Consider the following 13,018-nt stretch of genomic DNA (forward strand, 5'->3'; position numbering starts at 1 on the left):
CCAGAAGATTTAAGGGCAAGATGACCTTGTTCTCAGGACCATATATGGAGAATTCAAGGAGGGGTTCGACCAACGAATTTGAGAAGGGGGCGTCCTAACAACCCCCGAGACCACCAGAAGACCCCTGACTCAAATGACTGAGCATGCACGAATGGGAGGAGACGTATTTCTCAGAATGTTGATGTTTATGCATAACATTTCTCGTAAATCTAGTGAATATGTATATTGGATGTGTATTTAACTGTGCTGTTGGATCAGACAGGTGCGCATGCTAGGCGGAGTGATCCCGCGTGCACCCAGCACTGCAATGAAGAAGTGCCTGCTTCTTAACTTCACATTCCTGTTAAGGAGTTTTATTCCAGATTTCGGTAACACAGTCACTCAGTAAAGAGTCTCCTGACAGTTTTCCTGCTATGCAGATCATTAGCCAAGAGTCAGCAGTTTCATCATATTGATGAGATATGAAAAGAGAGAGCGTTAGATATGTCAAGAAATGCAACATGTACTGAGAAACTGGTAACAATTATGAAGCCTTTGGTCTCTAATGAAAGTGGACAAAGTTCATGTGCTCCATCATTGTAACAATTACTACTAACATGAAAAATTCCACATGGTGCCATTTTTTGTTCCCTTTATGATCTTTGTTACAGCAGCAGTTTATCAAAACTCTAGAAACATCACCCTCTTTGTCCTGCAAGGCAGAATACCATTGCTGTTTCAACAGTCCAAAAATACCTTCTAACTAGATTAAAAATTCTAACTAGATTAAAAACTAAATTAAAAATTCTCTTAGATAACACAAGCACCTAAACTTCAAAGATGAAATGTTGACTACCAGTTAGGAGGTGCTGAATATAATGTATACCACAAACCTGGTGTGTATTTACCCTACAGACTTCTCTCTCTAGTGCAGCTATGCTGCAATATTTTATTTTTCTGTTAAGTGTAACTAAATGAGGAATTACAACATCTTTACTGAGGTTGTAAAAAATGTATAGCACTACAAAAGGTAAAACTATTGCTGCTATTCCCAGTTCTGCAACAAACTAATTGTCTTATTGCTGTAGTTTCTGCCTATGAGATTTTTAAATCGCAGGAAGAAAGTATGATTCTTTCTTATATATGGATGAATGCACATCACTTTAAAAATTCCTTATGCTTATACATCACATTTGTTGAATTTTCTTTTATAATCTTACATTAAGCATTTTAATGAACCATGCTATAGGTTTAGAGAAGTGCTCTGCTAATGACGGTCAGCCTGCAGACTGGCTAAAAGAATGCCACACATCTATAAATCCTTAAATCAATGATGAAGCAATCGACTGACATATCCAGAAACACACACTTAAAACCCAACACATTATCTCAAGCTTGCCCATTACTACGAAGCAGAACAACAGAAGGACTGATCATCATAGTAACCAGCAAATTTCTCAAGAAGAAAAGAATATGATCAGTCAACTCAAAACAGCTACTGTGACAAATCAGCTACTGGACCAGTTGGAGAGGCTCCAGAGCAGGGCCACGAGGATGATCAGAGGACTGGAGCACCTCTCCTATGAGGACAGGCTGAGAGAGTTGGGGCTGTTCAGCCTGGAGAAGAGGAGCCTCCAGAGAGACCTTATGGTGACCTTCCAGTACCTAAAGGGGGCTTATAAGAAAGACAGGGAAAAATTCTTCAGTAGGGCCTGTTGTGATAGGACGAGGTGTAATGGTTTTAAAATAGAGGGAGGCAGATTCAGGTTAGATATTAGGGAAAAAAAATTTTTACAATTAGGGTAGTGGAACACTGGAACAGGTTGCCCAGAGAGGTGGTGGAAGCCCCATCCCTGGAAACATTCAAGGCCACGTTGGATGGAGCTCTGAGCAACCTGATCTGGTTGGAGATGTCTCTGCTCCTGGCAGGGGGGTTAGACTAGGTGACCTTTAAAGGTCCCTTGAATCCAAACTATTCTATGATTCTATGACCCCTTACACTCTCCAAAGGGATATGTCCACTGTAGCTGCAGCAGGTAGAGAATTCTGGGAGCTACTGGGGGTTGCAGGTCTGGAATTTAACAAGGTCCAAGTACAAAAACTATTTTATATGGCAGTTACTCTAGTGCACATTGGTCAGTCTCCTTCATCCAAAAGATGCAGAAAATAAAATGTCAGCTGAATAAGGACAAACAAGGAAAGATGAAGATACTTTAAAAAAAAGTAGCTGACTTCCCATGATATTTATCTACATATAAAGTAGAACCACCTCCATACTCAGAAAGTACTGTTTTCATCTGCTGTTAAGGAAAGGCTAAAAAGCTAACTTGTTCCCTATCAGCTAATCCAGATAGCTCAGTAATGTTTCGCTGAACACATAGTGGGTTTTTTTCAAGTTTTGAGTATGTGCATTCAACACTGACAAACAGGCATGACACGGACACAGGATCTTTGTCCTTGGAATGTTTTGTCTACGGCTGAACCTGTGGTGTTAACCCATAACCCTTCAACCTTCTTGTTACTCATGCCTCTGAATTACTGACTTTCATATATGTAGGCAATTTTGACCTTTTTTTTTTCAGAATATTTAAATATGGAAACAAGATTGTATGCAGACACTCAGGTGTCTGGAATTATATATTATGCTCACTAAGTTTTACATTTTCTTTACAGTATCTCAGTCTGAATGGAGTGTCTCCTATAATTGCTATTTAAGGTAACATTGGTTTGGTTATTAACCAAAAGCTGCAAAGACAGTATAACATAACTGTGATGTGTATTAGGGTATATACCATGGAATATAAATTTAAAAGATGGATTCATTTTATTTTTGCAGAGTAGTAAAAGCCAGAATTTAATATGGTAAACACTAGAACTATTCAGTACAGAATAAATTTCCACTATTATTACCACAGATCCAGCTCCACTGGAAACCAGTGACAGAAGTACTAGAACAGACCAAGTATTGGCAACTCCCAGCCTCCTAACTAAAACACTAAAACTTGCTACAAAAAAGATTAGGTTTTGAGGTTTTTGGTTTTGTTTTGTTTTGTTTTTTTTTAACACTCCAGCTCTTGATTTACTATCTACTGTTGCTGTTGCTACTGCTAGTACTGGAGTGCTGAACAGGCTAAGTTTGGTTATTCAAAAGTTGTCCCTGCAGGGTTTTTTGTCTGTGTATTTGTTTGTATTTTTCAGGACAGTTCAAGTTCATCTGGAACATCTTTGAGATTAATGTCACCTTGCCTGTGGTTAGATTTCTTGCTGAATTTGCTCTTTTCCAATCACCGCATCAGGACTTGCAAAAACAAACAAACAAACAAAAAAAAAACAAAACCAAAACAACCACGAAATACCCCCAAATAAAATAAAGAAAAAGTATTGAACTCTGGCACAATATTCTATTACACTTGCAATTTTAGGAATTTTATGCCTAACTTAACTAAAAAGTTACACTACAGTAGGAAAATGAGTAAAAGGCTACCTTTTATCTACCTCAATTCTCTCCCAGGTCAGTTCCAGTTCCAGTTTTGCTGTTCATAAATCAGTCTTACTTTACCTTAATGGTGTTTAAAAACAAATATTTGCTGATAATTTGAGAAAGGTCACTTATATTGTGTAGCAGTGTTTGGCATGAGCAAACTGAAGTCTGAAATACATTTGCTGAACAAAAAGCAAGTTCAATCAACACTCCTCCTTAGTAAGGATTTATCTGATTAATTAAAAAATTACAGTGCTTAGCCTAATCACAACTTAATTTAAATTTCCTCAAAGGTAAAATAACAATATTACAGTGGTTGATTAATGAAATAGACTGTGTTTTAATCTAGGAAATTCTTCATTGTCCTTTGTGCTAAAAGAAGTATATCCAACAGAAATTGATCACGTAGGTAGATTTCTTGAAATACAACTGCAATTACAATTACGTAATGTCACTCTCACCATGAACTGAATACGTTTTAATAATTCCACCAAAATATTTAATCATTAAAATCACAGTAGACCTATATGGCACACCTCACCTATTGCACTCCCCAGTACAGCTCATTCACAACTAGTTTGTATTTCTCTGTAGAGCACTGTCACGTCTCACGTAATCATATCCTTACAGAAACAAAGGCAATTTAGCAAAAAAAAGAGCACAGACACAGACTCCACAGCGTTTGCCAAAACTAGTGTATGTCCTACATGAATCATGTAACACTTGTATGACACACAAATGCCCACACAAGGGACATTGGTGGACATTCAACAGTTTAACAAGCACACAGATGAACCTATATATGTATACTATAAAGCCCCCAAAACACATCACTGAATTAAATGAGATACTTGTATCCTCAGAGAACCTCACTTTGTGCTGGCTTCAGAAAATAAGTCCTTCCTCTCATTTACTTCAGGATAGAAGATATTTGACCAATATAATATCATTTATACAAAGTTCATAGGTTCTTCACACATAATCATTCTCGAGTAACCAGAAAACTTAGGCTGATCTAATTCTACAGCATCATAAAAACATGGGCCCAACACGCCAGCACCATATATATATATCTGCTTCACATGATCCCTACTTGTTTTAATGATATAGAAACATTTTCCCCAAATCAAACATCAGAACACGCCTAGCTGCAGAACAATTACATCCTCCATTCTACTTTGGAAAATGTAAATAAGTTATATAATATCTGGTGACATATCACATACTGGGTCACAGTTTTTTAACAATCTTCTCCAAGTATTTTGGAGATAAAATCGAAAAGCCATTCTTAAGAAACTGTTTGCCGACCGGGATCAGATTTATGTGACGTATCGAATGTCCATTTAATAATTGCCAAGAACCTCTTCTAAACCCTAGATATAATGATATATTTTTATAGCCCACCTATAACCTCTTTAAAGAGCAGATTTACAGCAGATCTTAAGCATTATGTTCTAATGTCAGAACTAGCAAGATATTCCTGTTTTAAAAGCCCATGAAAAGAATTATCTAACTTCAAGACATAGGGAAACAGATATGTTTTTGTTTCATAGAAAGAGAAATAGACCTAAAGCCACACAATGTCATAAAAATTGATATATTTAGTGCTTGCTGAAAACATCCTAATTGCTATTTTCCTGTATAATAACAGCACTCAATTCTTTACTGCATTTCCAGAATTTTGCCCAACAGTGAAACCTTTATACTACATAAACTAAAGCTGTTTTTAGTGGCTGTCAGATTTGAGACTACAAATCTCTGTAGTTGTTGCACCTTCCTCTTCTTGCATGTAATCCCTCAATTAAAACAAATGTGTCCCCAAAGAACTTTGAAGAAGAGGCTGAATTAACAAACAATTTAAGTGAACCAGAAGCAAGCCAATCCCTTATGAATACAGAGTCTGTAATTAGCCAAAATGCTTCATTTTGCTGCTCACAGCAAGACTGAGGCTCAATAAAAATTAAACACTGATGCAGGCAAGGCGTTCCCATGGGGCTCACATATATTAATACATTACCACTCACCAGTAAAGCAACTGGTGATAAGTATTTTCTCTTATTTTTATATCTCTAATGTCATAAACAGGCTAAGCATTTAAATGTGGCTCCTACCAGTCACATGCTCATAATGGTGCCAAATCGATATGACTCGGGTTCTGACTGACCAGAGACTGATGCTTCATAGATTCTGCATGGAGTCACAGTTACACCTTTGGATCACCCCAAACAAATAATCCCTAGCACTGGCTTTCCCAACTCTAAGGATGAGGCCATCAGCTTCTTAAAACCACGTCTGAATTTAGTTCTTTATTAGGATGCAGCCAACAGTCCACACTTCAGAATGTATATGTGAATGTTGGCTGTTCACACTTTCAGAATAATTTCTCCATTACTACTCCGCTGAAGGCAGTTTATAGAAACTTGAATATATAGAATAAAATAGTTTGGAACTATGATTATTTTGACTTTAGCGGGACAGAGTAACGAGAACAATGAGTGTTTATGAAAAGCCTCTTTCAAGCTACAGATGAATAACCCGTGAATGTGTCAGTCCTACAATTTATCAGCTCCTTCAAATCCCTCAGAAACTGAGGCACCCAGCATCTCTCCTTTGTCAAGTTAAAATAAATACTATATTAACTATTCTATTCTGCCAATTAAAAAAGCAAACATTAAATATGTAGCTAATAAAACATTTAGTTTATCAAATAATAAGCCACTGTTCAGAAAAAGGGTATTTCTAAAGCCTGTGCTACAACAATATCATCAGCTAATAGGGCTATAAAAGCATCTCAAGCTGCAATTGCACAACGATTCACTGTCTCAAAAACCATGTTTCAAAATGAATGGGCCGGTGTTCTGAAACTTCAGTTCTTATCTAGAAATGATCTATTATATTAAACTTTTACAATTTGTCTTACTCTGTCCTTACAAAGTCATCATGACTTCTGCTTCTGGAGTAGAATCCAGCCTTTCATCAATGGAGTGTGAGGATCGTTCAAAGAGCAAATCAATGCACATTGCCCCTTGATGGCTTTAATTCTCATAAACTTCACAAATTGTAGGCTAGTTTATGCTCACCTTTCGCAGGAGGAAGCAAATACGCTCAATATTTCTCAGCCGCTCTCTCTGTCAAGAAAAAGCGGGGAAAAAGGGAGGAGATTAGCTGGTGTTATAAATTAAAGACAATATATTACAATTACTGTGTATCTAGATCCCAATTTATGGCTACAGGGAAGCAACACGTTATTAAACTGAAATGATAGTATTCACTTCTTACCTACTGCTTGCAAGCCAAATGGTTTACCTGTTTCAAAGTCCCAATAAGTTATTTTTTCATCTGTTGCTGGGTGTAACAATATAAAATGGGGATTCAAGTCTGTGTTAGCCTTGAACCAGAGGCTGCAACTTATTTTAAGTCAGCATTTGTGGCTCTATCCAATGGTGTCAATCTGAGCAGAGAATCAGTCTTGCATTTTTAGGTACTCAACCTCTGGTTTCAAGATACTTCTGAATGGGAAAAACAACCATGAAGTTGGTATGGCAGCCCTTCCTCTATCATTAACAGTGTGCCTGAGCAACATGTGATATTAGAATTTAACCCATTAGTGAAGAATATCTGAAATGTCCTAGAAATGCCACTTTAAACAACAGATGTATTCATAAACACTGAAAGTCACTGTACTTAAGCACTGTGACTCAAAAGATACTCTAAGCTCGATTCACAGAAAGAAGACAAGTCAAAGACAGGTTTTCTTTTAACTGGCTTATAACGAGAAATTCACTAGTATAATCAGATTTTCGCAGAACCCCATCACTGGAGTTACTGTGAAAGATTCTACTGTTGGTTACACTGCAGAAGGTAGAGTGGTTTTGTTCTCCTCAGAAGACTATCTGGTCTTACTTTCATTTAGACAAGGGGAAAAATATTCTGAACAACAACCTTTTTTAAACAAGTAATGAAATATACCAATGTGAGAAGCCAACTCTCTGTAAGCTTTCTGCTTTTCATATGTTTTAAATTTGCTCCAAGTTTGACTCTCCAACAAAATGTCTCTCTTTCTTTCCTGTCCCCAAGATTAAGCGATTGTGTTTAAAAAAAAAAGGATCATTTTGGAGAGAGTGAGAGAGTGGAAGCTTGATAGGCACCAGACAAATATTGTGCTTCTCTCTGGTGTCTGTGATTCAAAGGAGATTCAGAAATTTTAGACTCACGGTTGCAAACACGAGAACGAACATGTGTGGATGTGTATGTGAAACTGCAGAAAGCTGATCACAGAATACTTTGCTGTGTTTTACTGGAAACTCTATGATTTAAATTTTTTATTACACCACTATTATGACTGAAATAGAGACTTATTAAGTTTTTTTTAATCCTGGAGACAAATTCCATTACAATTTTAAAATAAAAGGAAATTATTTCCATGGAGCATCTTACGAGTTTCAGGAAGTGAAAAAATTACAGGAATTTGGTACATATAAATACATATTTCTTGTGTGCAGTTCTCAAGATGAGAAGAAAAACAGATAAAGTTAATTCAAAATCAGATTATTTCCAGTAAATTCAAAACTAGATTACTTCCACTGAAGTAATCTATAGGATTTTTTCATATAATTTCTTTCTTCTGTTCTCATTCTTTGCTTATGTCTTAGTCAGTAGTAAATAAGCCTTCTTATTTGGGGATTCATGTAAAGATTATGCTTAAAATAATCAGTGGTCTAAGCAGTACCACAAATCCTCTGCTGAGTTATGAAACAAGGTTAAACGGCAAAGTACTAGTTACTGAATCTGGTTATCATTTGTAGGCAATTCGATAACTTGATACTTTGATAAAGATCAAATTCAGCACCTGTCATAATCATTGTAATTCCCCGCAGAATGACAGGGAGCCAAGTTCTGATTGCAATTGTGATGGTACAAATCTGACGCTTTTTTAATTGCAGTCAGCTAAATCACCCCAGATCACAGCTTTAATTAATAGAGAAATTTTCATATGCTTAAATTCGAGTTGCATTTTGGTTCATTAGGTAAAACTGAGTTTACGGTCCCAGGGTGATATTTAACCTTTTCCATAGCAGATGCAGCAGAATGTGTAACTTACTCTTAAAGTACAGAACTATTTAGGGCCCTCTCATGGGACAGAGAAGTCTAGGAATGTACCTCTTATCAAATCCCTTCAAGCTTTTGACTCATTGATACAGGCAGTATGAGAAAAAGTGGTCAGTCCATGCTTGAATGCAGAGAAAGCAAATAGTTTCAAAAAGGAAAACTTGTGCCACAGAATGAAAAGATAAGAAGAAAGCATTGGCATCCTTCAGTTTTTGAACTTACAGATTATTTTCCTGCCTCCTCCAGCAAAAAGGAAAGCTATTAGCATAAAGAGTTGCCATCTGGCTTCCTAAGACTGGCCCAATAAATCAACTACATTTGACTTTACAACAGACTCTACGTTCATTTCCACACTCATCCTTTCCCTGATAGCTTAGTTCATCTCCCTTTCTTTAGTAACTGTTGCTTAGCAAGCCACTGGTTGTACTCACTGCGTGGACAGGGTTGCACTGGTCTATTGGGCTTTTGAAGTCCGTTCGAAGTTCATCAAAGGCAATTATCTGAAAAACAGGTTTTTTTCAAATATTGTAATGAACGCTCATTCAAACATTCATTGTACTGAATGCTCATTCAAAGACTAGTCAGATGCACTGCCTCCTTTCCTCTCTTTCCAGAGAAAATATGAAAAACTAGCTTCCCCAATACACTCCCTTAAGAACCAACCAGTTAAAACAAAACATGGGATACTCCTACATATGACACCTAGAACCCATTAATCTGTCACACTGTAAAATCATATCTATAGCCTTGTCAGCATTGTTGCTTTCCAGATTTCTTCTTACCTATCAGCTACGATTTTTGCTGAAACTTCCAAATGACATAAAACTATTTCACAAATGAATGCATCTCCATGCTGGGAAAAGTCATTAACTGCCTGAAACACAGAGATGCATCAGATATGCTATTCCAGGTTTAATGCATACACAACAGCCCCTTTTTATTAGTTGTTACAACTACTTCAGATATTAATTCCAAATTAGTATCAGCTTAGTTATTATTAAGCCACTATTCATTATCAAGCAAATTCCTCAAAAGTAACCTACTCCAGAGCAAAACACGCCCTTCCTAAATTCCAGCAGGTTTTAGAGCCTTTACCTCAGATCTCATTAATGGAGACACGTCTTTTGCTCATGTCCTTCCATTTCCTCCATTAACCAATGGATTCAGACACACTGGTAATTACTCACTCCTTTTAAAGCACAGCAGATAAAAGTGCCCACAAAGATAACAGCGCTTGATAATGTTTTATTGGAAAGAAAACAGCTGTAATAACCCTCAGCATATTTCATTCAAAGATCTCAAAGCATGTTGTTAACTTTATGTTTGTGTTCTAGTAACAACATTTCTTCTGCTTGCTCAGGAATGAAAGCTCACTATGATAGGCACCTCATAAGTATATAAACAATAATAATATAAACACCTTGTAATATAAAACAATAATTTCTTTTCAGACAATTTACAACCCAGGAAAGTATTTGTTCTCAATAAAAAGATGATGGAGGTATAAGGTAGCAGTTGGGTAATTAGTATATGAGTGGAACAACCATTCTATGACATGTTACAGCATGCCTACTGCCTGTTCAAAAAAATAACCAACTAGGTGTCAACAGACTTACTGTATAGGTAAAACATATTCATTTGACAGATCTGGAATGCAGGAGCAGAAAGCCTGAAAATGACCTGTCCATGATTCATACAATAATCTGGTGAGAAGCTTGAGAATAAAACCTAGAGCTGTAATCCACAAATCTAAGCATTACTTTGCATCCCACTCTAATGCTGCATTCATCACACTAAAGCACATTTAAAATCAAAAGTGTGACAATTTACAAGAGCCCTCTACAGAATTGAATTTATTCAACTATGACAAGTCAAAATGCTGGAATAAACCACAAAGGGAACTATAAAATGTGATTCTAAGTGAAGCATTTCTCCCCACAGATGCAGTATCTCTACAAGTTAGGAATTAGATCTGCAACAGATGTTTAGACTAAGGTAAAACCAGCAAATGACAGAAACTGTGAGAGGGTCAGAGTACAATTGTAAAGAATAAAGCTTATTTAATACTTCTTGAACAGGTCTCATTCTCAAGCTGGGCCAACTGTATAGAAGGTAACAACCATGCAAGTCAGCAGCACACACTTGTTTGTAACTGGGTATCAACATCAGCACCGACAGCATTGACAGAAAGGGGGAAGGACGGCCCTGTAACAGGTAAGAGAGCCACCTCTGTGCCTAGCTGTGCCACTGATTTACTTTGTGATCCTTTGCATCTCCCTTAAATTCCCTTCACCTCACTGCACTGGTACTTACAGATGCGGCTTTAAGATAGAAAACTGTTATGAGCTTTGAGTGACAGCTGTTTTTAATAACGTACGGTGGTAACAGCTTTTTTTCCTATTGTAAACGTAGAGATGAGCTGAAATTCCCTGGGGGTGTGGCGGGGTGGGCAGAAAGAGTAAATGTGCTGTGCTCTTCCTTTTGGTAGTCAGTAACAGCAAGCAGGAGTTTGAGATAATCACAGAATGATAGCCAGTACAAGATCCAGCTCATGCTGTGAGGAAAGATTGGTCTGAGACAACAACATGAGGAACCTGAACACTGGAATCATAAGGCGGACCCCCTTCAAGAAGTCTAGAAAAGCCTCTAAAGACTCACTGAAGACAGAGACAGGATGATAACACTGAAGCATGTTTAGATGAAGAACTAGGTTGCTCTGAAAAACAGAACCATTAAGGCAGAGCTCTGTTGAGCTAGCCTTAACTAATGCAGCTAAGTCTTGAAGACATCCTAAATGACAGTTTGGAAAAGAGATTAGCCTCAAATATACTACACACTTAGATTTCCTTATTTTTTGCTTTCTCTTTTTAACCAGCATTCCCAACTCCGTAGTCCAAAATCTGTTCTTTATTTGCTGGCATGCAATTTATTTTATGTTACACATACACGGTATCTAATTGCATTGAAACAAATCTGACAGTATTAAGTGCATTGTTTTTAAGGAACCAGTAAGTGTAAATACAGTAGCTTCACAGACAAACCTTTTGGGACACCTGCAAATTGTGACTGTGATAAGAGACATTCCTGCTACACCTGCAAGAAACAGATTGAGGTCTGGTGTCAAGCACACAGGACTGGGGGAAAGTTTCTTCAGTAAAAGTTTCTGCTTCTCTCCAGAAGGAGGCCGAGAGAAATAAATCCTCCTCAGTTCTTCATATTTTATTTCATAAAAGTTCTATAATAGTTTATATTTTATTAAATCCCCAAGAATAGAAATCCATTGATTACATGAAGATATCTATTTCAATTTACAAAAAAGCACATTCCTATTTCTCAGCTACAGTGAAAAGCTGTGAAAGCATAACATTAGATAGTCTCACAATTAGAAGGAATATAAAGAAACTGCCACATTTGGGAGGGGTATGGGGTTTTTTTGTGTTGGTTTTTTAATCTCACAATGCTGTGTATCCTAATTCTAAAACTGCAAATGAGAAACAATGGAAACAAAGGTGTAGCTTCTGAAGATTGGTGGTTGCTCACAGTACACTATGTAACTGTGCCACAAATTATATTCTATTACTGAAAATAAGATTGGGTGGTGCTGCAGCATGGTTTGCGTAATTAATTAGGAAACATCTTCCATCTTCAATTATAACTAGCCTTGTGTAGGAGTGTATTGCCCGAGGGCATTGTGTGGCTGGAGTTGTCATTTTTCCCTACAAAACCCATATAACTAACTACTTGCCTCTATTAAATACCTCACAATGCTTTCACAGGAGGTGCAGTCTTCTGGCCACTCTCCAGAGAAACAATCTTCTGCCCGTTTACATTTCAGCTGGATGCAGTACAGCGACCTGCCTCCCATACATCAGCCAATCGGAGGTGCTGAACGCTCTAGAACAGCATCCTGGTACGCTCAAGGTCTGTTTCACCTCAGAAATTGCCACACTTATCAGCGTCTTGGCAGAGTAGCTCATTTGGAGGCAAACAACGTAACAGAGCCCAGTAAGGGCACTTCACCTTATGAATTGCCATCATTTCATCTTTGTAAATGAAGGTATTTTATAAACTGTTCAATATCTTCTAGCTATGCAATCTAATTTGCTCCAGGGTGGCAATTAAGACTACAAAACATACATATGCGTGAACATGAGCGACCTCACCTCTTCAAATAAAAGTGACTGGCCTCTAGCAACAGGGCTAAACAGATAGCTAAGCAGACAGCATTTTGGAAATGTGCCAGGGACTGATCTCACACAGAGGAGAAATTTACTTCTATTAGTAAATATTAATGTTGTACACAGCTTCACAGAAAGAAAATAAGGACCATTTGATATTTATTTACAAACTTCAAGAAAGAAAAAAACCAACAGTTATCTGTTTATTTGCAAAGCTATATATATATATATATATATATAAAAAAATCATTATGTTTAGCAACAAATTTAC

At 37.2% G+C, this 13,018-nt stretch overlaps 1 protein-coding gene across 5 annotated transcripts in view; it reads right to left on the bottom strand.

The window, feature by feature from the left end:
- Window positions 1–13,018, bottom strand: part of CNIH3 (cornichon family AMPA receptor auxiliary protein 3) — a 58,401-nt gene that overhangs the window by 24,846 nt on the left and 20,537 nt on the right. For all 5 annotated transcript variants that reach the window (XR_015258263.1, XM_086745601.1, XM_086745604.1 and 2 more), the window contains exons 2-3: window positions 9,001–9,069; window positions 6,541–6,588 (exon numbers count right to left, since the gene is read on the bottom strand). Coding sequence is in view for 4 of the 5 variants with exons in the window: in XM_086745601.1 (XP_086601727.1) it covers window positions 6,541–6,588; window positions 9,001–9,069 (117 nt within the window). In the remaining variant the exon portion in view is untranslated. The remainder of the gene's footprint in view (window positions 1–6,540; window positions 6,589–9,000; window positions 9,070–13,018) is intronic.

This window comes from Chlamydotis macqueenii, chromosome 3 (assembly GCF_036417535.1).
Source record: "Chlamydotis macqueenii isolate bChlMac1 chromosome 3, bChlMac1.mat, whole genome shotgun sequence".
In the NCBI taxonomy this organism is placed as follows: Eukaryota; Metazoa; Chordata; class Aves; order Otidiformes; family Otididae; genus Chlamydotis; species Chlamydotis macqueenii.